Genomic DNA, 23,114 nt, shown 5'->3' with positions numbered 1-23,114 from the left:
GGGGGGGGGGGGGGGGGGGGACACATTGAAACATTGTAATTTTATACTTCGCCAATCTGTACTACAAAAACTATCTATATTAATACATAATGTGATGCAAGTGTGTATATTTATACCCGCTTGCGCAAACAAAAATCAACTTAAGAAACAGAACAAGAATAACGTAAACGAAACGTTACAAACCAAAACGGACGGTTAGAGAAACATCACTCCCTGAAAGGCTAGAAACCTCAAAAGCACCTGTAGACAGTCCCATTCAAGAACTTGCATTTCAATATCAATTACTACTCATCAGTTGGTTCTGTAAATTTTGCAGGGATATTCGCACTCATCCACAGCAACGGCTTCTTCTTCAAAGCCCCATTCTTTTCAAAACTTCGGAAATCCTCCAACTCAAGAATGACATCGTCTTCGCTGTACCCTTTACTCTTACCGACTTCAATGGCCTCGTAGATCTTCTTCCGGCGTAGAAAAGTACGCGACTCAGTTTCGTTTCTCCACTTGGTGCCGTATTTGGCTTCAAGTGACTTCAATGGTGGTTTGCCATTGACTCCATACGCGAACTCTTTCCAAATGTCAGCAATCAGTTTAAGACTCCTCTCTAACTTATATTGAGGAATCTCTGATTCTTCCATATCCTCTGGTTTAACATCTGATCCAATTTTGCGTTTCTTTGTGGATGGGAATGGCTTGTCTGACAGTTGCTGCTTGTGAGCATTGTTGCTGTCTGGGTGGTTGGTCGTTGTGTTGTGTACACTACCAGCACTTGATCCAGTTTGTTGCTCCAACTCTCCAATACTCTGTTCTATGTCATTGTCATCGAACGAAAACGCAGTGTTTGTTTGTGGTGGCATTGACCTCGTGTGTGACGCTTGTTGCCTCAAAGCAGAAGTTAGCAACCCGCTATTGTCACGAGATAGCAAGTACTGCGACGAAGAGTCGTTCCCATGTGCCAATGCGCCTGTTTTGTCATCATGGAGCAAAGGGGGTACGGGAAGCATATACGCATTGGAATACGGAGTTGATGCTTGGTGTGGATGTGTATGTGGATGTGTAACCAGATTGGGGTTGTTTGTGTGCAACTGCTGCGGATGTTGCGAGTGTTGCGAGTGTTGCAAATGTTGCAAATGTTGCGAATGTTGTTGCGTCAACGTTGGTAGCCTCTGTGGTTGTCCCTGTTGTGTTGCATGTAATTGTTGCTGAGAAGACATCATTGACAGTTTTGGTTGTTGCGATCGTCTAATTTGGTGCGGTACTTGACTCAGTGTTAGTGAAGATTTGTCATAGTTGATATTACCGTTAAGACTGTTTCTGACAGTGGGGAAAGCGCCAAGCTCAAACACATACGGGGAGGATGAGCTTGAATGGACGCCTGGGGACCGAGGTACAAGAGTCTTTCTACCGAGATCGGTGTCATCCTCAAATGCCTGGTTACTCGCTCCCTGATTTTGGCTCTGATGTAGGTTGTTGTCGTGAGCTATTGTATTATTTGAAACATTCATATGATTTTGTGGGTGTAATTCGGGGTTAATTTGTGGTTGTGATGAGTTAGGGTGGGGTTGGGATGTTTGGTGCAGTTGCGAGTGGTGTTGTCGCAGAAGCAGTTGCTGAGACTGTTGTTGTTTTTGTTGTTGTTGTTGCTGCTGCTGCTGCTGCTGCTGTTGTACAGGCTGCACTCCAAGCGCTTGTCCATTAATTGCTTCGATATCCTTGTTCAACTTTGTCAAGTGCTTTGTAAAAACCTCAAATGCTTTAAATTGATTGGTCAAGTTCCCCGCAGGGACCCCTGTCAATGGGCTCGAATGGCCACTGTTCTGTAAAGTGTAAACCAGTTGTTGGATATCCAGAAGACTTCTTTTCACCTCATCCACTGAGTCTGATAGATAGTTTATTTTCATAACCAATTGATTGTTGATATTGTTCTGCTGCTGGAGTTGCCCGATCAATTGATAGAAATCGCTGCTCGATAGCTGACCTGTCAATGCATTAGATGACAGGTTCATTTCCATCGTGTCATTTTCAGCGTTTATCGACCCATCGCTTGGGTGTCGGCTTGTACTGTTGTGAAGCTGGTTGTTACTCACCAGCATGTGCCCATTGGTGTGGTCGCCGTTATCAACGTGGTGGTTATTATTACTTGACACAGATGTTCTAGCGTTGCTCATGACCGAATTGAGGACGTTGTGGTTATTATTGCTGTTGCTGTTGTTGATGTTGTTGTTGTTGCAACTGTTGGAATTGTTGTTATGGAGACTGGAATTGTTGTTATGGAGACTGGAATTGTTGTTTGATTGCGGATCAGACAGGGACGCTGCTGCTGCTGCTGCTGTTGTTGTTGTTGTTGTTATTGCTGTAGTGGTAGTAGTGACTGTCGCTGATCCTCCGCCAGTTGCAGTTGTTCCAGAAGCAGGTGTAGAATTGTTGAAATAAAGCTGCTGTCCCAGTTGCAGGTTACGAAAAGAATCGTTCATTGAGAAGTTTTGTTTGACGCTAGATACAAATTTGAAATTTCTGCTTTATATTTTTAACGAACAAAATATATATACACATACACATACACAACCCTAAAAAAATATGCATGTACATATACATATATATATATATATATGATATATCAGTCTTATGGGAAGAGATTAACTACCACTACTACTACTACTACTACTATGTATCAACCACTAGCTGTTAACTAGTGTAAGCAAATATAAAAAAATCATCTTAGAAATGAGAGACTACACAGATAAAAGAAGAGAGAGAGCGTAAACTAATACAAAAAGAATCTGGTAGCTCCGATTTAGTATCGATATTCACTAAATTTCACCCCACTCGCAAAAAAGGTGAATCCGTCCGCTTGCCATCCTCTTGCGCTCAATGTTGAAGGATTTCGTTCAAATAAAACGAGTTGGGGATTGTATAGACCTATTTACCACTAAGTCCCAGCTCGATCTACAACTGTAAGTAATCTCCTGTTCCATTTTGTCCTCTTTTTATTTTTTTTTTTTTTTTCTTGTTTGGTTTTTCTGTTGTTGTTGTTTTATTTAGTGTGGCTAATCTCTTCTCTTTTGCGATGGGGGCTGCTAAAAGGAGTAGTAATTATGTACTTTATTTTACTGAGCCCAGGTTCATCGCCTGATTTTCAAACAAAAGAAAAGAAAAAATAATAAAATGAAATAAAATAAACACTTTTATCTTATACACTAAGAGCACAGTTAAGACTGATGCTGTGATTGTTTCCAAAGCGATATCAGTCAACTAGATGGCCCTCAGTAGCACTTTTTGTATTTTATCTATCTCACTCTAACTTGAAATTTTCGCATACACGTTTAACTATAAAGAAGTTACACCAAATGTTTTTCATCTTTTTTTTTTTCTTTTTGGCCTATTGTTTAGCCTAGTTCCCCCTATTCAATTGTGTAAGTGAGTTACGTTCTATGGATCTACGACAAAAAAAGGGTTTCCGCCGAATGAGAGCGAAACTGGTTGTACTCTTTGAAATTCAAGTCTATATTGTATACGAATCCTTCTCCATACCCTGTATTGATACTAATCACAAATGGAGATAGTCGGAAACGAAGTAGAATGCAATAACTGAAGCAGTCGACACACCCGCGTAAATAATCAATCGGCCTACAATCTCCACGTCATAACGGTCTTTGAAAACACCACTCTTGAAGTTCAACTTGTCCAAATCAATAGGGTTTCCCTTTTGACCTTTGTTATAGTCCATGATTTCGTAGTAATCGATGTCACTGCTTGGTCCATATGAATCAAGTTGACTATGATCAGAAACCCCCTTTATGAATTTGTTGATGTTACCAATTTGGTCAACATCATTAGATATCGATGCAGACCTAATGTTCCTCGTAGGCTCTCTAGTATGTGCAGTTGAAATGTAGTTTCGTCTCGGAAGATAAACACCAATAATTTTATACAATGGTGGCAAGACGGTGAATATGACTGGCTTTGATATCGATTTCCAAGTCACTACCAAGCCAACACCAAGACAGAAACGAGCAAAGACTTTTAGCGGACCTCCGTTGTTCAAAAATGGAATAAGAAAATAGTCCCCAATCTCATTCAACTTGAACAACAATTTGGTCTGGTAGCATACAAGATGACTCAAATCCAATCCAATCAACACTCCAACAAAGGCAACAGAATCGTCAAAACATGGACAATCATCAATCGGTTCAGGGTATATGTGAATCATCAATAAATTGAGCCCCAAAATCAAAGCTACTCCAAATACATATCCGTGACTAAACATCAATGTATCCCACTGCTCACCAAGGTAAAAGCGAAACAAAAACACACTCAACCCGACGGCAGAACCCGTCAATATGTCAAGAAATCCATGCATACCCGTGTACAACCTGCCAAATATTAGTGAAAAGTAATAAATTCCGAGTCCAATCAAAAGACTATAATACGTTTTCGAATCAAGAGCTCCTCGATGCATGACAATATTGCTCATAACCACCAATGTGACTGCGGTGGCATTGGCTGAATGTGACGAAGGAAATCCATACTCTTGAGTGGTGTAACTAGACATTGTAATCCTGTGCAATGGTGGTGATCTTGGCCGTGGTAAACAGAAGTAATCTTTCAAGAACCCTGTCAAGTAGATTCCCAACCCCAAGACATAAACCAAGTCTCTTGCCATCTTGCTGGCGCCAAACCATATAGGTGGGGGTAACATCAAGACATAGAAAGTATGGCTTGCCAAATTGGCAGTCCAAGCAAAATAAAAGTCAAATATATGGTTGCGCAACGTCGATTGTAACTGGTATAGTATGTCAGTTTCGTACCGTACAATTGGTAACAAGTAGGATCGTAACTTGTACCTAAAAGGTGATAATCGCTGTTTGTAATGATCTTCTGTTTGGTTTCCTGCATCGCATGAATGATCTTCTATCTCCTCTTTGGTTGGTGCAGAGTACTTGGAGTTTTGTGGCTCACTTCTATGGTGCAACTCCGACTTTATCTCCACATCATTACTGCTAACTGATCGTTGCATATTCAAACAAGTAGAAGGATCCACTGCTGGTGAAGCTTACTAAGATGAGAAACCGCGTTGCGTGTCTATGTGACTGGAACCAAATTGAGTTCAATACAGTAAAATTAGTGTCTAGACAACAAGAAGTATTGCGATCAATATATCAATGTGTGAGATGAAGATGGTTTGTATACTTTGATGTATGTTTGTTTTTTTTTTTTTTATTTTTGTTTAAATTTTTCCGCCGGATTTTACGTGCTATATTTGTAGATAGAAGTATCGTGTAATAATCCACAATCACTATATAGCAATTCTCTCACTCTCCTTCTTTTTTTCTTCTTCTTCTTCTTTTTCTTTTCTTTTTTTTTTGAGTTGTTGCTTACCTCCTGGCGTTTTACTGTCAAGGTCCCCGGAAAGTGAATATTAGGTAACTGGACCAGAATATTATGTGAGAAGGACCTACTCCCCGATAGCACAGCTTTGCCCAATTTGGAGATTTTAGACGCGCGACTCAAAGGAAAATAAAAAAAAAAGGGGGAACGATTGTAACAAGCACAGCTATCACGTGACTGTTTGAAAAACTGCAATTCTAGGTATAGTTACTGGCTTTTTATATCTATTACATCTACCCATATTTTATTTCCCAAAAACTTTTCCTACAATATAGCACATTTTTTCTTTTCCATCTTCTTTCGCTCATTGATGAAATCGAATTCGCCATTATTTCGCGAGTCACCATTGAAACTTCCGTAGGGATTGCTTTGATATGTGTCTTCAGTCAATGGTTCATCAATCAATACACTGGAGCTTAGCGAGCCATGTTGTTTGTGGCCCCGTTTACTTGACGACGTACTACTCTTGTTCCTCAAGTGACCATGGTTCCCACTAGACGATGCTCCTCCATTTGAACGTCTGAGTAGTCTTCTCTTGGTACTGGCTTGGTATTGCTCCTGTCTCTCCATCTCCTTTTGGAAATGTTCAAGTGCAAGATTGAACACAGCTCTCACTTGAAACATGCTTTTGGCAGAACATTCGATATAGGTGATGGCTCCGATTTCCATTGCAATTTGTGGAGGAAGTTCCGGGGGAATACTGCCCAGTAAATCTGACTTGGTACCTACAAGAATAATAGGTACATTGGGACAATAATGCTTAATTTCGGGAAACCATTTGTCTTTGATATTGATCAAACTAGTGATATTGTCCAAAGCAAAACATATCAAGATCAAATCAGCATCGCGATAACTCAACGGTCTCAACCTATCGTACTCTTCTTGTCCCGCAGTATCCCATAGCGCCAACTCAAATGATTTGCCACTGGGTCCTCTTAATGTCGTGACATAGTTTTCAAACACCGTGGGGACGTAGATCTCGGGGAATTTATTCTGCGTGTAACTCACCAACAAACATGTTTTACCAACAGCACCATCGCCGGTAACAACGATCTTCATACTATAGTCGGATTTCTTCCCCAGCATTGGTTCCTCTTTGTAATTTGGTATCGTTGGATCGTTTTCCGTCACTATTTTCAACTTGGACAGCAGTTGGTACAAGTCGCTCATTTGCTTTTGTTGCTCTTGAATAGTCTCGTATGGATTGAAGCTTGGCAGTGTTTGGAACTGAGGAGATGCATGTTTGGATGGGGATAACGAAGAAATGATAGACAGACGTTTAGACTGCATGTTAATGACGTGTATCTGGCAGTGTGAGTGAGTGAGTTATATGAAGGAGTGTTGAGCTTATGACCCTTGACCCTTTTGAAAGATGGAGTTGTGTATTTGGGGGTTATAGAAGAACCGACACTTTGATAGAAGTCGAAAAGAAAAGTAGGTTTCTAGATCGGACTAGTAATATACAAGCCTTGCTTTATGTATCACTTTTTTTTTTTTTTATTTTAGTACCTTTGCTCTTATTGTTTGTTTACATTTTATTTTTGCTTGAGCCGCAGCTAAATTCTACAGCGATCGCTCATTTTAAGCTTCGGATTTCATCGACTCAACTTTTTTAATGAGTATACGTCAAACTTCATAAGTCCCAGAATTGCTTGAGACCAAGCATGTACTTCAGGTTCTCCCCGCCTATATTTGGATCGGTGTCGAGAACTTAATGGGTTCTCTCTGTATGACTGTGCCCCTTAATGTTATGAGATCTTACACAAAATCGATGGTGCCTAATGGAAGCATTCTAAAAATAGCAAGTGCTCAGTGTTGGTGATAGTGGTCGATATATAGGTGGAAAGCCAATTCACAACGATAAAGCAAATCTACGAGAGATCAGGTTCTGTCTTGTTAATGAGCGACAATATTTGAAAGTTCCGAATTGATCGGAATCCATTGCTATCTTCTTTTTGCAAAGAACTAGTCCCAAATTTGTAGACAAAAAATGCAAAGTAGTAAGGAGTCGGTTTTCAAGGTTCTGGTTTCCGAGAAGCAACAACCTGCAGCAGTCCATATAAAATAACTTAAACGAATGAAGCGAACATTCCACAACGATGTGATAGCTTTGAATAGTTGTAAGCTATTCACAAATAGACAGTAAATACAAATCGCTACCAAATTTGCTAATCGGGACAAACGTTTCGGCCGGATGGAGATAAAGCTCCGGGAACACACTATTGTTATCTCCACAATTGCGATAGGAATAGTGCTCACCCAGCAAAGACTTTGCTGGCATCTACATTACTTCGCACCTCCCATCTCGACAATGCAAAATTATCGGTCGACCTTCAATATTTTTTTTTTTTTTGGGACCCTACGCTAGCGGAAGGTCAACAGCCGATTGAGAGCTAACCCTTTTTTTTCTCTCCCCCCCGCCCCATTTTCTCCACCTTAAATTTTATTCTTTTTTTTTTCTTCTTGCCCCGCCAAAAAGTCCACGCGATGAGTAAAAAGGTAGCGTACAAGGTATAATTTTTCCGAAAGATCCTCCATTGGAAAAACCGCACTTCTGTCCCTCTCTCTTCCGCTGACCCTCTATATAGCACAAAGCGCAACAATTCTGTATGGATCATGAGTAATTCTGTGGCGTGCGTTAAACTACACGAGGATTTGTAACCACCATCTTGTGAATCCAAAGGCTGTGGTGGGAACACAAAGCTCCGAGTCAAGAATTTCAAAGACTCTAGGCAAGGAAAAATTTCTTTTAACTGTTGGGGGTGAAATTGGTGTAATCATCCGAAAGTAGTAGGTCTCTATGTTTATTGCTATACAAGATAATGGAACTCCGGTTGGTCTGTCAGTTGCTCAGCCAGCAAGCTAACTCTTTGAAGCCTATTGTTGAGACATTGCACAACAGCAACTAAGGCGGGCCTGTTTCTGGTATTGTGCTATGGCGATAGACACAAAGCTAATTGTTGGCAATACTTTTAAGCGTGGTTAAATGGTAGCAGCCAGCATATCTGCATTTGTGGCTTTATTGTTCTGGATGCGACACGAGGGAAAGCAAAAACCAACCACAAGTAAAAAAAAAAAATAAAAAGAAGAAAATAAAAAAAAAAATTTGTTTGCTGTGGAAATCAAATGCATATGCCTTTTATTAAGTATTTGTAGTTTGACAAATTTCCATATACCAAATTACTCAAATCAACAGAACTACACATTCTTTTTTTTTCCAATAGGAACTATTACAACTTACCCACTGCGTCTTACATATTCAAAACACTACATAAATGTCGCTAAGTAAGAGAATCTACGAGATAGCAGTTGTTACAAACTCATTCATCAATGTAGCAGAAGGTTCTGCAAAAATTGTTTCTAAAGATGTGTCTGATTTCTATCACAGCAGCAAAATAATAAATACAGTCAAAGATCAGTGCGATTCAAGCAAACCTATGTGGGATGAAGCGCAGTCGTTATCAACTCAAGCAAGAAGGAACGCCTACAAAAGCTCAAACTCGTTCAATGGGTTTCAGCAAGCACGTGCTTATTCTACCAAATCATTTTATCCTGGCGAAGATGTGAGTCTAGACGCTACGCCACTACCCGTGAACACAGATGTACCTGTGAGCACAAACACCATTGAACCTGAAAAACCAAAGTTGAGGGAGTTTCAGCTAACTCAGAGTGAAATTCCTAGTTCAAGATTGGCTAGGATTTTCCATTATGGGTCATTGGCTGCTAATATGAGTTTAAACGCAGCCACACAAGGTTTGAAACACTACGCAAGCGGCAATACTTCTTCCATGACAATGAAGTCGCTATTCTTATCCCCAAAGAATATCGAGAGCATGGCCCGAAAGTTTTCCAAAATGAGAGGTGCCGCTTTGAAGATTGGACAAATGCTTTCTTTTCAAGATGCGTCGATATTGCCTAAAGAGGTGCAACAGATTTTGCTTCGAGTACAAAACTCGGCGCATTACATGCCTCCAGGACAATTGGAAAGAGTCATGGTGGGTGACTTGGGACTTAATTGGCGCGAACGTTTATTCACCTCTTTTGATGATGTGCCCATTGCTGCAGCATCTATCGGTCAAGTGCATACTGCCGTTACTGAAGATTTGACACCGGTTGTTGTTAAAGTGCAATACCCTGGAGTATCAAACTCAATTGATTCTGATTTGAACAACATGTTGATGATTTTGACTGCTTCTTCTTTGTTACCTGCAGGGTTGTTTTTAGACAAGACTGTTGCTAATGCCAGAGTTGAGTTGAAATGGGAATGTGACTACATTAGAGAGGCACAAAATTTGATCAGAATGAGAGAGTTTTTGAAAGATGACGAAGTGTTTACCGTCCCAAGGGTTTTCCACAATGCATGCGGTGAGCATGTAATAACAATGGAAAGAATGAGAGGTACTGAAATTGTCAAGGGGAATTGGGACCAGTCAACCAAAAACTGGATTGCCACACAAATTATGAGATTATGTTTATTGGAAATAAAGGAATTCAAGTTTATGCAAACTGACCCAAATTGGGCCAACTTTTTATTCAATGAAGAAACCAACAAGATTGAGCTTTTGGATTTTGGAGCTGCCCGTGACTATAGCGACAAGTTTATCGTAAACTACGTCAGATTGTTGCGTGCTGCAGTCAAGAAGGACCCCAAGAAGGTTGAAGAATTATCCCTTGAGTTGGGATATTTGACTGGATTAGAATCTCCAGCCATGACCCAAGCTCACATTGATTCAGTTATGTGTTTGGGTGAAGCATTTTCACCAATTGACAACAATGGTCACCCATTCAATTTCACAAAGCAAACCATCACAGATAGAGTCAAAGGAAACATTGGTTTAATGTTGAGTGAGAGGTTAACACCACCACCAGAAGAAACTTACTCCTTACACAGGAAATTGAGTGGTGTTTTCTTACTCTGTGCGAGGTTGAATGCTACTGTCCCATGCGAAGATTTGTTCAGGGATATTATTGGTTACGAAGATTAATGAGTTTATGTAGATTTAGAACTTAAAAACGACAAAAGGAAATGAATATTTAATAGCTTTTATAATTTTAATACGAAGTCAAGAGTTTTACGAATTGAGAGATAAAGCCGTTGGATGGAAGAAGAAAAAGAAAAAAAAAAGGGTAATAAAACTAAAAGGGGAAACAAAATGATTTCCAAAGTGGACTTCAATAGCGCAGCCCTTCGCCACACCCGTACCTATTACTTTGATGTACGAAGACTCCCATGATTCATCCTCTGCCTCGGAATATTCCAGATTAATGGACCCAGTGGAGCTTGAACAGACTTCACCTCGTGCCAACTCGAATCTAGATGATAATGATTTTTACAAAGTTCGTTCTGACAGTTCAACTCCCCGGAAATTGATGAACCGACAAAACTCAGTTATATTAGCAAACACAGGGGAAAGAGTGCGCAGAGCAGTCACTTTGACACTACCGCAAGATTTTGATGTGCTGCATGAAACGATTGCATATCGGCGGCAATCAAACTTCAACCACATGTTGCAAATAATAAAACGAATTTATTTCAACAATGTGTTTCGCGGTGTGTTCAAATGCTCGATGGCGTACTTTCTTGCTTCGTTGGGTGTGTTTGACAGATCATTTGATGACTTTCTAGGGTCAACAGATTCAAAGCATGTCATTGCCACTGTAGCTGTGTATTTTCACCCGTCAAGATCCCGAGGATCCATGAATCAAACACTACTTTTTGTTATCATTTCGCTTGTTTTTAGCATTACTGTGTCATTGAGCTGCCGGTTTATCTCAGCTGTGGTATACGTTGGTGGAAAGGATGAAGTGAGCCATATCATTGATCTCATTGTTAGTTCTGTGGCATTGGGGGTAATTGCATTCATGAAACAAAAGGTGAATAAGCAAACGTTCAATACCGCTTGCTCTCTAGCTTGCATTACTATTGTCTCGTGTATTGTGAAGGAGGGTAGTATAAGTTCCGGTAGTATCCCCACTGAAAGGATCGAGGCGACGTTCAAAGTGGTGATCACCGGATGTATCATTTCCCTTGCATGTTGCTATTTGATATGGCCTGAGAGTGCAACCAAAGAGCTACAGCATACTTTGAATGACTCTTTTAAAAACTATTCCAAATTGTTGTTGGTTCTAACTAGGCGATTTGTGGCAGGAGAACAATTGAACGCAAGAGATGAGGCATTGATTGACAAATTGAAAAAGAATGTCACTTCAATGCAGCAGTATTTAGAGGAAACAAAGTACGAATTATGCTTAGTGGGCAAAGAAGCAGAATGGGAGTACTACAAGAGATTAGTTCAATCAACTGTGTCATTAGCACGTCATTTACAAGCTTTGAGTTCAGCCACAAGGATGCAGTGGAGCTTGCTAAGTAGCACCTCAGGAGAGAAAAGCACAGCATCAACACTACGGAGCTACAATAGTGATGAGTTGGAAAGCTCTTCCTCCATAGGTCAATTCAATTCCCCCAGAACAAGGGTTGAGGAAACCGATATGGCATCATCCCTACAGCTATTCGATTTGTTTGTATATCATTTGGCCCCTTCAATCAAGTCTTTAGTGTTTACTGTGAGAGACGTACTCAACAGTCTCCCTCTTGGTGGGTTTGTTGCTGCAGAAATGACTGATTCATCGAATTACCAAACTGCATTGGCTAGTGCAATAGAAATGTACCAAACGCGACAGGTTTTGTCATTCGAGCATATTTATAACCAAGAGTCATTTACTCAAAACGAAAACTTTGACTTTAAAGCCGACCAGGAAGAAGTGGCAGCATGTTGTGGGAACTTTGCCACCCTCTTATCTCAGTTTGCTAGTGGGATGCTTGAGTGTTTGAAATTGTTTGACGAGCATCACGACGCAAAAACTGCTCCAAGGTCTTGGTCGTGGATACGTCTTGAACGGGGTAAATTTGCTAAAGATCACCATTCTAATGCCACAAGTTTACATGCAGCGTTGGATGACTTGCGAGATCAATATGGCATACCAAAGGAAGAACCACACTTTGACTCTTTTACAGAACGTGTTAGCTATCGTATTTGGAGCAGGTTCAAGTACTTGAAACGTGCTGATGTGCAGTTTGGTTTACGTGTGGGGCTAGGTGCTGCATGTTTGTCACTTTTTGCATTCGTTCCAGCCACAAAGGAAATTTTCGAAAATTGGAGACTCGAATGGGCGTTGACTGTTTATTGTATTATGATGAATAAGTCATTGGGCGGGACCTCAATGACAGTTAAGTGGAGGATCATAGGTACTTTCATTGGCGCATTCGTTGCCTTTTCCACGTGGACAATATTCGAAGCAAATGTCTACGTTTTGGCGTTCACTGGTATCCTAATCTCAATTCCGTCATTCTACATCATTTTATTCTGGAAACAAAACAACCCTTTTGGAAGATTTATCTTGTTGACGTACAACTTGACAATGTTGTACTCGTACAGTATGCTTCAAAAGGATGCGGAGGATGAATTTGAAGGTGGGGAAAACCCAATTATTGGCGAAATCGCATTCCATCGTTTTGCTGCGGTCTCCATTGGCATAATTTGGGCATTGACCATGGCAACTTGCTTTTTGCCAAATAGTGCAAGATCTAGGTTAAAGAATGGGTTGTCGATCTTGTGGTTGCGATTGGGGGTCATTTGGAACAGTGACCCCTTAGAGTATAACCCTGATACAATGGAGTTGGTGGGTTTCAAAGCTGAGGAAGGGACAAACAAGATTTTGTCTGAATGTGAGACTTTACTCAAGCAAGCTCCTGTTGAGTTTCGGTTGAAGGGTAAATTTCCGACGCAAACGTACGCTAAACTAATCAAAGAGACCTCGGCCATCATTGATGCTTTTCAGAACTTGGACTTGTTGATTAAAGCAGATCCCAAACTCAACAGCAACGAAGAGTATGTGTTGAAGTATATTGAAGTAGAGAGGGGTGAGGTTGAGCAGAGGATATTCTTGGTATTCTACATGATTGCCAGTGCCATGAAGTTGGGATTTTCACTTCCAAAGAAATTTGCTTCTATTGAACATGCTAAAGATCGAATGTTGTACAAATTGAGTGAAATTAGACAACAACAAGATAATGGATTTGTGTTGAGAAATGATGATTTCATATTGTTGTACTCTTATATTTTGGTTGCTTCTACTATCTCCGAGCAATTGGACAAGATGTTGATTGATATAAAGGGTTTACTTGGTGAGATATCAGAGGACAAGTTTAGATTAGTTTAGCTGGGTGTAGGGATAGTATAGAAATGTAATGCAATTTGAAACTGTTATTTATATGTAACATACAAGCGAGGGATGAATGACAGAAACACACACACACACACACACACACGAAGAGAGAAAGAAAAAGAAAGAAAAAAAAAAAAAAAAATAAAAAAGAGGACATTTCCAAAACTTACCATCATCAATCATTACTAATACGCCACCATCGTCATCATCACTTCAACTACCACATATCCAACGACATGCCACTCAACGTTTCCTCGGATATTCTAAGAGAGCTCAAACCTGGATTAGAGAGCGAGATCAAAAATAGATTTGAATTAAAAGATGATGACGCATACGACACCGCTGAGTACATCACATTTTTAATCAGCAATAAAGACACCAAAGAAGAAGTATTCAAAGAGTTGTCGGATGTATGGGACTTCTCAAGTGTACCCAACTTCCTAGACCTTGTTTTCGAAGAGATTGCCAATATTCAGCGCAGGCATGGCCAAGCGTCGGGCAATAGTGGGAGAGATGAGTATGATGTCCCTTCGGCGGCAAGTCAAACCGCTGGGGAAAACTATGTCCCTAGCTCTACACCAAGCGTACCCCAAGGACCTCATGCGCTAAGTACAGCAGAAACACCACCAAGTAGTATACACACCAAGCCGCGTCCTACCGGACCCAGTGTTCCAGCGGGGCCTAAACGAATGTCGGAACAGGAGAAGCTTGCTTTGAGAAGCAAGAGATTTGGTACAGATTCCAATGCCCGTAATGGAAGCCATGGCTCAATCAACAAGGGTGGAATCAACAAGACCAGAGCAAACGATCGTGGATCAAACGTAAAGAGGCCAGCACATGTGACAGACAAGTTGGAGAAGTTTATCGCCTCTGAGAACAATGACGAAAATGGTGTAACAAAGTTCACAGCTCGTAAACCAAAAGGAAGGTGTCCTAGGTTCCCCAAATGTACACTTGCAAATTGTGAGTTGGCGCATCCAACCAAGGAGTGTTTTGCCTACCCAAGGTGTCCCAATCCACCTGGAACTTGTAATTATTTGCACCCAGATCAAGACCAAGAGTTGATTGCCAAATTGGAGGAGTCAAATAAGGAGTATCAAGAGAGAGTGAAGAAACTGATTGAGTTGAAGCAAGGAACTTGTAAATTTGGGGCTAAATGTGCCAAAGAAAACTGTCCGTTTGCCCATCCTACTCCAGCCAATCCTGAGGCTAAAATTGAGACTTTGGAATTTTGTCCTGGTGGAATTAATTGCCAAGATGATGAGTGTAAAAAGGCTCATCCAAGGGCCCCAAATGCTGGTGTTAAGCCATTACCTTCACTCAATGAACTCGCTTTGGAGCAATGTAAGTACGGTATGAACTGTACCAATTTCAAGTGTGTTAGAAGGCATGCGACATCGAGTGTTCCTTGTCGTGCTGGGCTAGAGTGCAGAAGAGTCGATTGTACTTTTAATCATCCGTTTAGAGAAATGTGCCGTTTCGGAGCTGCTTGTCACATCGCCACATGTATGTATCAACACCCCCAAGGCAGAACGATGGTGTCACACACATGGACAAAAGATTCTCGAAATCAAGGTCAGCAACAAGTTGACGAGCGTCAGTTTGCCGTTGGTGAGGATCAAGTTATGGAGCAAGTTGTTCAACAGTAGAGGCGTTTATTGAGGAAAAGGTGTCTATTTTTTTTTCTTTATTTTTTTTCGTTCTTAGTACGATATAGTGTGTTTGAATGTTACGAATTTGCAATCCCAAAGAGGATTGTCAAGGAGTTTTATAAAAAAGAAGATTGTAGAATTTACAAGTTTTATCAAAGAGTACAGTTATCTATTCATTAACTAAATAAATTAGTATCTCTTTTTACCAGCGGCAGCTTCTTCAGCGTAAACTTCCAATGGAGATGGGACCAATGGAGTTTCCTTCCACAAGTTAGGAGTCAAGAAACCGTAGGTGTTACCAATGGCAACGAAAGTGGCCTTCAAGGTGTTTTCAGTAGTTCTAGTAGAACCGTTGGATTGGGTATAGACATCTTCAACACCAGCCAATTGCAACAATTTCTTAACGGCTGGGGAAGCAACGATACCCTTACCTCTTGGGGCTGGGATCAATCTAACGGTAACGGAACCACACTTACCGGTAACCTTACATGGCAAAGAGTGTGGTTGACCCAAGTTAGAACCCCAGTAACCTCTTCTGATTGGGATGATTGACAATTTAGCAATGACAATAGCAGCCTTGATAGCAGAGGCAACTTCCTTGGCGGTCTTGATACCCAAACCAACGTGACCGTTGGAGTCACCAATGACAACAACAGCCTTCATTCTGGTTCTTTGACCAGCTCTGGTTTGCTTTTGAACAGATCTAATCTTCATGACCTCATCTTTCAATTCTGGCAACAACAAATCAATGATTTGGAATTCCTTAACTGGCAATGAGTGCAAGTAGATTTCTTCAACGCTGGTGATCTTACCGGCTTTCACCAATCTACCCAATTTGGTAACTGGAGTCCATCCTTTTTCTTCTTCTCTTCTTCCTCCTCTTCTTGGACCACCTCTTCTTCTACCACCGAATTGTCTTTTTGGAGCTTCTGCTGACATTTTTGTTCTTGTATGATAATACTTGTCGGAATGTTACGTGGAAAGCCGGGGTGTTGGTTTTCGATCGACAAAGTTTTCTATGCTGTAGGAAGGGTAGAAGGGGTGTTGGTACAACGAGTTGAAATTTTTTTTTTTTCTTTTTCTTGTTGTCTCGCGCAGCTTGAGGGGGGGCATAAACGAGATTAAGGGCAAAAGCCCTGTGCACGTGATAAATATAAGAGATATATTCAGTGAACTTGAGTATACAAAGATTGATTGCCCATTCTACATGGGCGGCTACGTGGAAGGGATAAAGACAACTTTGAGAGATAACATCAAAGGCAGTCGCCGTCACTATTAATAGTTGGATTGTCGATTCTTGTTTTTTTTTTTGTCTCCTTGTTAATTCCGGCTTCTCTCTTCTTTTCGTTTTGTGACAACTTGGTCTGTTGTACGGAGTACAACACGTAATACGTTATTCGCACAAAGAGCTGATATAGAAGCAATCAAAATCTTGTTTTCTGTGTGTGGCCGAGACTGTGTGGCGAAGGGGCTTCAATAAACCCCGGTTGGAGGAAAGACTAACTTTGTTTTATTTGTTTTTTTAGCTGTAGACACTTTACAAGGTAAAGACGGTTCGAGGTAAAGTCGGAGTAGATACGAGTTAGTACAGGAGGGAGGTCACAAGACATGGCCAAAAAAAAAAAATCAGGTGTCGTAAAATTATATATTGTCGCATTGTGATTGTTACAATCCGAATGGAAGGACATGTGACACAGTACGTTAGCCCAGACTCTGGCCCACTAGTGGACATAGGAAGACACCCTATACACTCTGTCTCGTCGCGATAAGTCTTAGGATTCTCGAATGCTCTCGCACATGACCCCGACCCTTCTTTTTCTCTCGTTGTATTATCTATTACGGACCTAACCTATTTTTTATTTTTTTATTTTTCTATGATTGCTATTTTAATCTATTTTGTCCCACATTGTTTTCTAAATTTTCTGTTGTTTAATCATTTATATAAAAGGGGAGGGTTCGTAGTCATCATTTCTAAAAACTTTTAATCACAACAGTCGAGTTAGTCTATTGAAGATACCTGAAACGTCGAAAGTAACTATAGTGTCAACAGTTTTGCTTCCTGACATCCATTAGATTACCAATTGAGAGATATATTCATACAAACTATCTGTCAATTCATACAACTTTACAATATCAGCTGCTTTTCTTACACGCCCCCCCCCCCTCAGGTGCAATTCAACTAATATAGAACAACAAAACTAAAAAAACAAAAAAAAAAATGGCCAACAGCAACCCACCATCCCACGAACAACTCAAGAAGGACCTCAAAAAGGATGCCGAAAACACCAAAAACAGAGCTGCTGCTGACGCTAAGGAGTTGAAAGACCAAGGTCAAGCAAAAGCTCAAGAATTGAAGAAGGAAGGAAAGGCCAAAGCTCAAGAAGCCAAGAAGACTGCTGAAGAGGAAGCTGAGGATTTGAAACACGCTAGCAAAGAGTTGTATGAAGCTGCTAAAGAAAGAGGTGAAGTTATATACGATGCTGCGGCTGAAAAGAGCCAAGAAGCTTACGAAGCCACTAGAAAAGAATTGGACCGTTTGGAAGAAGAAGGAAGATCCTTATTCTCCAAGCTCAGTGCTTCAATACAAAGAGGTGCTCAACAGTTTGGTCAATTTTTGCAAAAATCGGGTGAAGATATTCAAGCCGGTGTCTCTCAAGTTGCTTCAAGAACTGCAATTGAGTTGCAAAACCCAGTTGTTGTGACTCAATTATTTGTTGCTGCTGGTGGTGCTGCTGCTGGTTACTTGGGTTGGTTGGAAAGATACAGAATTAGAAGTGACCTGAATGCCGTGGTAGGTATCCATGCTGGTGTCATTACTGGTTTGGTTTTGCTTGACGGATTTTTGTTCAACAAGTACTACCCACAATATGACCAAAAGAGAACCACTACAACCACTAAGTAGGCTGCCCTTTGTTGTTGTTGTTTTTTTTTTTGAGTTGAAATCTTTGTATCTGAAATTCAACTGACTTGAAGAAATATATATATATATATAGTACCAAAAGGTCAAATATTGTAGTGACATTGCTCCTTCGGGTCTCTGCATCTCGTTCGTTATTGGGTTACGTTGTGGAGAATTCTCTTCACTTACGAGCATTCGAGTATTCTGCTGGAATTCCGAAGTCGGTTATGTTACGAAGTCCGTTCGATACTGGCCCAGATTGGCTAACCAACTTTTCCTTGACCCCAACAAGAAATCATAGTCTATGAAAGACTTTGAATTGAAATACTCCTATTTGCACAAGCTATACTTTTGTGCTGTTGATGCCATGTGTCAGAGCTTACAGTTTCGGAATAAAATCACATGAAAATCTGCTCTAACGTTCATACATTGGTCAGGATAAAGAGAAGAGAAAGTCTGACAAAGAAGCATGTTTACACTACGGCCCGCGTTTGTCAGTTCCCATTTCTCAACTCAAGACATCTCCAAACTTATCTGATGGGAGGTCCTCTACAAAAGGTCAGTTGGAGTTTAACCTCGGCATTAGACAAGCTTCGCGGTCGTGTTTTTGTGTCGATAATACATTTTGAAGGTTGTTCACTATCTTTCCATACCAAGTCGACTTGGCAGTGTGTCAGAGATGTGGCACCTACTAAACATCTCAAGCCACTTATAGTAATACCTTTTCTTAACTTAGCATTTCCATGTTCAGGACGTACGTCCTAGAATTAATCAATGTGCTATGATCAAATTTTCGTAACTTGTACTTGTTTAAGTAATTTCAAAGTATGCATCATGCAGGCTCTAAACTAAATTCAACACAGTGTTTTGAATAAGCATTTAAAGAAGAGAAAACTGCCTATAATTTTCTTCGGTGCAGATCCCAATTTTGACTCACAAATATATGACTAGCATTTAGCTTCTTGATAAAAGAGGTACCGGATCCCTTTCTTGAGCTCAGCTCTGAGTTATTAAATGAGGCTAGTTTTTTAACCACTTAAGGCGCTCAAATTCTGTTGTATTATCACTTAGTGATCCATATTATACACCCTTATAGCTAGGATGCATATCTCTATGATTCACTTGAGAATGCTTTGCTTTTGAGGCAAAAACACGTCGTCTTATTTTTCTGCATTGGTTTTTTTCTTTTTTTTCTTTTTTTTTCTTTTTTTCTCTCTCTTTTAGTGTATTGTCCAGTTCGCCCTAAACAATTTTTCTTCACTTGCATTATGCACAAAGTCCTATTTGCACGCAGAAGAGGCAAAATTGTTTTTCCTAGATAGTCAGATGCTGTGACAGTTAACGCTCCGGGAGCGACGGCTCTAGGGGGGTTTTATTACTGTAGGGAGTGGGACATTGAAAACTAGCCAGTGGTACACCAAATTTATCCATGTTTCTATTCTAGTTTGGTGCAAATAGCGGAAGATTTAGCTCCAGAACACACTCCGCCCCTTCACACGGCACCAGTTTTTTTGTCTTTTTTTTTTTTTTTTCACATATATGAAATCGAACAGATTATGATTGAGATCTTTGGTAATTTATTTTCACAGAAAAAACGCCGTGATCAAGGTTTGGTTTTGTGAACAAGAGAAGATATTTGAAAAAAGGCGATGTAGAGTTACATATAATCATTCTGTGACTGCCTACCCACTCTTTGCTTCTTAATGCAAGTGCCTTATATGTGTCTACTGCAACTTTTTCTGACTTGTTAATGTAATGTGAGACTCAATTGATTGAAAGTGGGAACAATAGGTCCTCCAAAATGTTCTGCATCTCTACGCCTAGTTCAAATTCAAATTTGTTCTTCCTTTCTACAAAAGCCAATCTACATGCAGGGATACATATATGGTGAAGAACACAAGACTGTTTACACGCACACTTTTCTCCCCCCTATTGTGTGATAAAGAAAAAGAGAACTAATCACGTTCTGCAGCTGGAAACGTTTTCTTTCTTTCTTTCGTTTTAATCATTTAGGAGGCTTAGATTGGAATTAGTAGAGTATTTCCTTCCTTTGCCAGTCTACTTTCCTGCACAGTGGTTCAGGTGAAACGTTTTAGATGTTATTTCCGATCGACTAATTTTTGAAGGCGTCGCTATACACATTGAGCAACAGTAGTTAACTCGGTTTACTTTTGTGCAGGCAATCTATTATTCTAGGGCGTGCCTTGTACCTCTTACACTGAGGGCGTGGGCGGACATTGCCAGACATGACCCATCAAGGCTGCCTCTTGGGCCCTTACACACCCTCTAAACCTCACCTTGGTGCTCTCCACTTGAGCATCTTTTTCCCGAGTTGCGCGTACGCTTACTAATGTATTCAATGTCTGTTCATTTTTTTTTTCCGGTTAAAGTCTTTTCCTAGTGGTTCAAGGAGGACAATAGAAAGCAAAATAGAAACCAGGGAGAACAATAAAGAATACTGTCTTGTCTACTGACGTACCTTGATTTGCACATCCGTGTGACTGTGGCTCAGCAATAGGTCACGTAGAGGTGGGGGGAGGGGGAGGGGCACTCATCTACAAAGCCAAGGGTACCAGAAGCGACAAAGACTCACAAAAGAAGGAAAAACTCTTACTGGGTTTTTGCTCTTATCAGAAGAAAAAAATAAGGAACATCACGGGATTCTGACCTTGACATTGTTCACCGGTAAGGTTTCTAACAGAATCTCCGTGCTAGGGCAACGTCACATTGCAACTTGGTTGCGTTCTTAAAAGGTTAGAGATCGTCTATTGTTTAGATTGCAACAACAACAACAATCCAATTTATCTGTCTTTTCTGTTTTTGAAAGAAAAAAAAAAAAAAACAAACGTGCCCACATGGGGTGGATCATCATCTTTTGCAATTGCATCACCTCTACACTCCCCCTTTCTTCACATCTAGATCGAAATTTTTAGGATTTCTTTTTTTTCCGCAAACAATTTATTATGTGATTTAACGATTTTCTTTGCAGTTGATCTGTTATCAGGGATGCTGTGATAATAGTGCTTTGCCAGGAGGCTGACCAGCCCTAAAGTCATGATCCACTGTTGGCAGCATGCTCGATTGGCTAGTTGACCTGTTTCTCCACCTTTCCATCTCTCCCAAGCAAGCCAAAATGAAGCTGACATTACACAAAACTTGGCAAACTCTAAGTTTTGTCCTATGGGAAAAATGATTTACTCTCATTTATTATTTTTATTATCTTTCTTTCTTTGTTTTTTTTTTTTTTTTCCTTTCTCTTCCTTCTCCAAAAAAGAGAACAATAGGGGGAAGAGAAAGGTGAGGTCACCTTTTATTGTTTATTTAATTTTTTATTTTTTCTTGTTTTGGGAGAAAAAGACACGATTAAATCCGTCTCAATTAAATTCAACAATAAACACATGTATATCCGCCAGATAAGCGCTGTCTTGATTATGACTCGATGAGATCGAGAGTTTAAGTTATAAAAAATAAACAAAAATACAGTTGATAGGATTATCTTGATAAATTGTGCGACATGTTTTTGATTTCAATTGATTGCTTTTCTTGGGAATAATATTCGGCAACAAGGATAATCCGACAGTGTGTTATGAGCCCTGTCCCGCCTCGTAATATACACTCTTGCAAAAGCAAAAACAACAAAAAATAAAAGTGATTTTCTTCAACCCACTGTGCATTTGATAAATTACGAATAGAGGAAATAGCAACAGACGTAAAAAAAAAAAAAGAAGCATAGCAAAAAAAAAAGAAAAATAAAAAGAAAAGAAAAATAAAAAAATATTACTGGAAAATCAATAAATTGATCAAGATAAAGAAAAAGAAGAGAGAAGAGAAAAAAATAATAATAAAAAAAAAAGAACCAATTTGTTAAAACGCCGTACAAATATAGCACATCTCGCGTCCCACACATTTCCCCGTCAACTTTACTAAATACAGTGTACCTGCGAAGTTACTCCACTTTGCTATTGTTGCTGACTAATTTTACGTTTGCTATTTTGCCCCTCTCTCTCCTCGGTACTTCTGTGTGCCCCTCCTGTGTCCACTGTATGACGTACCATCCTGCAAATTGTGACATCTGCATTTGGATCCAACTGACACGATGTGGATACCAACCGAATATTGTGTTGAAGGGCTTTCAAGGGTCCGAACTTGAGTTACGTCCAACGATTGACTTAAAGTGTGGGCTGCGTTGGTGATAAGATCCTTTCAGGATTTATTACGATTGTATGCATCCGAGGCTTACTGCCTTGTTTGAGCTGCGCCAGGGCCAGGTCACATTTCTTTTTTCTCTTCCACAAAAAAATATTATTATCTTTTCACCTTATTTTTATAAACTTTCCTTCTTTAGGTTACAAAACCATTACAGAGAGGTTTACGAGACGGAAGAACTACATGAAAGGAGGAAAAGAGGAAAGTAGTTCCGAAACTGTCACCCGTGCTATTTTTCAGCCTAATCCAGTTCTAACTTTATCTCGTGAGAGTATGTATCACCCTACACATATTCGCTTTAGAAGCCGAACGTTCTGAACCACTATTTTCGAAGAGATTCGCTTCATACCGACCATTTCCCTTCCTATACTCTTCATAAGCAGATGGTGTTTCAAGATGTTCCTTTACTATTCCTACGGAAAAGTAACGAGCAACTACTTTCTCCAGGATGATGCAGTTCGGATAAACTACTGAAATATTTTTATTTTATTTTATTTTTGTCGTTCAAGACACACAACGCATCCCCTCTTATGCGTGGTCTAAACTCTCCTATGGTTACACGTATATGCACTGACAAGATCATCGAGTATTCACACAAACGAAAAAGTAACTGGCATAAACCTTTATGTTGCATACAATAGCCATTTTGTGCATTTTGTTTTTTTGTGCGGTCACTCTTTCATCCTTTCGAAGTGGCTGTACCTAAGGACAACATCATCGAAAACAAACGAATACACCAAATTACA

At 40.1% G+C, this 23,114-nt stretch overlaps 8 protein-coding genes across 8 annotated transcripts; 4 read left to right on the top strand and 4 right to left on the bottom strand. All coding sequences in view use genetic code 12, as the record gives it.

The window, feature by feature from the left end:
- Window positions 1-284: 284 nt before the first annotated feature.
- KGF57_001387 (uncharacterized protein) lies at window positions 285-2,471 on the bottom strand (the record flags this gene model as incomplete). The annotated part of the gene is made up of 1 exon (XM_051750586.1): window positions 285-2,471. One exon carries the CDS (start codon window positions 2,469-2,471, stop codon window positions 285-287), a length of 2,187 nt encoding a protein of 728 aa, XP_051610126.1.
- Window positions 2,472-3,544: 1,073 nt separating this feature from the next.
- KGF57_001386 (sphinganine kinase) lies at window positions 3,545-5,014 on the bottom strand (the record flags this gene model as incomplete). Its single annotated transcript, XM_051750585.1, has 1 exon — window positions 3,545-5,014. The coding sequence occupies one exon, from the start codon at window positions 5,012-5,014 to the stop codon at window positions 3,545-3,547; it is 1,470 nt and encodes a 489-aa protein (XP_051610125.1).
- A 635-nt stretch (window positions 5,015-5,649) lies between these two features.
- On the bottom strand, window positions 5,650-6,675 carry CRL1 (Rho family GTPase; the record flags this gene model as incomplete). Its single annotated transcript, XM_051750584.1, has 1 exon — window positions 5,650-6,675. One exon carries the CDS (start codon window positions 6,673-6,675, stop codon window positions 5,650-5,652), a length of 1,026 nt encoding a protein of 341 aa, XP_051610124.1.
- Window positions 6,676-8,660: 1,985 nt separating this feature from the next.
- ABC1 (protein kinase) lies at window positions 8,661-10,370 on the top strand (the record flags this gene model as incomplete). The annotated part of the gene is made up of 1 exon (XM_051750583.1): window positions 8,661-10,370. The coding sequence occupies one exon, from the start codon at window positions 8,661-8,663 to the stop codon at window positions 10,368-10,370; it is 1,710 nt and encodes a 569-aa protein (XP_051610123.1).
- Window positions 10,371-10,599: 229 nt separating this feature from the next.
- Window positions 10,600-13,605, top strand: KGF57_001383 (uncharacterized protein; the record flags this gene model as incomplete). The annotated part of the gene is made up of 1 exon (XM_051750582.1): window positions 10,600-13,605. The coding sequence occupies one exon, from the start codon at window positions 10,600-10,602 to the stop codon at window positions 13,603-13,605; it is 3,006 nt and encodes a 1,001-aa protein (XP_051610122.1).
- A 242-nt stretch (window positions 13,606-13,847) lies between these two features.
- On the top strand, window positions 13,848-15,260 carry KGF57_001382 (mRNA-binding protein; the record flags this gene model as incomplete). The annotated part of the gene is made up of 1 exon (XM_051750581.1): window positions 13,848-15,260. One exon carries the CDS (start codon window positions 13,848-13,850, stop codon window positions 15,258-15,260), a length of 1,413 nt encoding a protein of 470 aa, XP_051610121.1.
- Window positions 15,261-15,452: 192 nt separating this feature from the next.
- On the bottom strand, window positions 15,453-16,202 carry RPS21 (40S ribosomal protein uS5; the record flags this gene model as incomplete). The annotated part of the gene is made up of 1 exon (XM_051750580.1): window positions 15,453-16,202. The coding sequence occupies one exon, from the start codon at window positions 16,200-16,202 to the stop codon at window positions 15,453-15,455; it is 750 nt and encodes a 249-aa protein (XP_051610120.1).
- Window positions 16,203-17,481: 1,279 nt separating this feature from the next.
- Window positions 17,482-18,165, top strand: KGF57_001380 (uncharacterized protein; the record flags this gene model as incomplete). The annotated part of the gene is made up of 1 exon (XM_051750579.1): window positions 17,482-18,165. One exon carries the CDS (start codon window positions 17,482-17,484, stop codon window positions 18,163-18,165), a length of 684 nt encoding a protein of 227 aa, XP_051610119.1.
- Between the last annotated feature and the right edge of the window lie 4,949 nt (window positions 18,166-23,114).

The sequence above is a fragment of the Candida theae genome (assembly GCF_024610275.1).
Source record: "Candida theae strain CBS 12239 chromosome Unknown scaffold45, whole genome shotgun sequence".
Classification (NCBI taxonomy): Eukaryota; Fungi; Ascomycota; class Pichiomycetes; order Serinales; family Debaryomycetaceae; genus Lodderomyces; species Lodderomyces theae.
Note: the sequence above shows the minus strand (reverse complement) of the source record. Positions and strands in the feature narration are given on the sequence as shown.